This window comes from Eimeria mitis, genomic scaffold (assembly GCF_000499745.2).
Source record: "Eimeria mitis Houghton genomic scaffold, Emh_scaff2421, whole genome shotgun sequence".
NCBI lineage: Eukaryota > Apicomplexa > Conoidasida > Eucoccidiorida > Eimeriidae > Eimeria > Eimeria mitis.
This window is the reverse complement of record NW_013570760.1, coordinates 3931-4835: the sequence shown is the minus strand read 5'-3', so window position 1 is coordinate 4835 and position 905 is coordinate 3931. Positions and strand designations below refer to the sequence as shown.

The window sequence follows — 905 nt, the reverse complement described above, 5'->3', positions numbered from 1 at the left end:
TGGCTGAGGATATAGAAGAAGAGGTTAACGAGGTGATAGATTTGAGTGCTTCTGAAGCAGCAGACTCAGACGCAGCAGATGAGGTCTCTGTTTTATATGTGGGTACAGATGCAGTGTGTGTGGACCCAGGGTCACCTGCAGCAGCAGCAGCAGCAGCAGCAGCTGCTGCTGCTGCTGCTGCTGCAGGGGGCAACGCTGCAGCTGCAGCAACCACTGCAGCAGCAGCAGCAGCAACTGCAGCTGTTGTCTTGGACTCAGATGATGATGATGTCGTTGAGCTACGCTGCCACCATGCTGCTCCCCCCCCCTCTCTGCATGCGCCGCACAGCTATCTATGGAGGGGCCCCCTGGGGCTGCAGCAGTACGGGGGGGGGGCCCCCTTTCAGCTGCAGCAGCAGCATGCGGGGGGGGGGCCCCTGCAGCTGCTGCCGTATAGCAGGGGCCCCCTGGGTACTGACGATAGAGAAGAGGAGGAAGAGACAGCCAGCAGCGCGGCGCTCCCCCGCTGCCCTATATGTCTCAAGAAGTACAGGCAGCAGCAGCAGCTGCTGCTGGAGCAGCAGCAGCAGCAGCAGCAGCAGCAACAGCAGCAGCAGCACCAGCAAGGTGGTGCAGATGGCGAGAACAACGAACACAAACCGACAGAGGGGGGACAAGGAGACAGCAGCAGCTCAACAGCAGCAGCAGCAGCAGATCGCCGAGGCGCTGCAGGTGCTGCTGGCGGCCATACCAACCCAGAGCAGCAGCAGCAGCAGCAACAGCAGCAGCAGCAGCAGCATACTCAGGCTCCCCAGGCGCAGCAACAGCAACAGCAACAGCAGCAGCAGCCACCGCCGCCGCCGCCGCAGCAGCAGCAGGGGTCTGCATTGGCTTCTCGTGTTTCTCTCGGTGCTGCAGCAGCAGCA

The 905-nt window shown here is 61.9% G+C and overlaps 1 protein-coding gene across 1 annotated transcript in view; it reads left to right on the top strand.

Annotated features, from left to right (window-relative positions):
* Positions 1–905, top strand: part of EMH_0053590 (uncharacterized protein) — a gene marked incomplete at both ends in the record, with an annotated part of 3513 nt that overhangs the window by 1927 nt on the left and 681 nt on the right. Inside the window, one exon of the mRNA XM_013497026.1 lies at positions 3–905. Coding sequence (XP_013352480.1) covers positions 3–905 — 903 coding nt within the window. The remainder of the gene's footprint in view (positions 1–2) is intronic.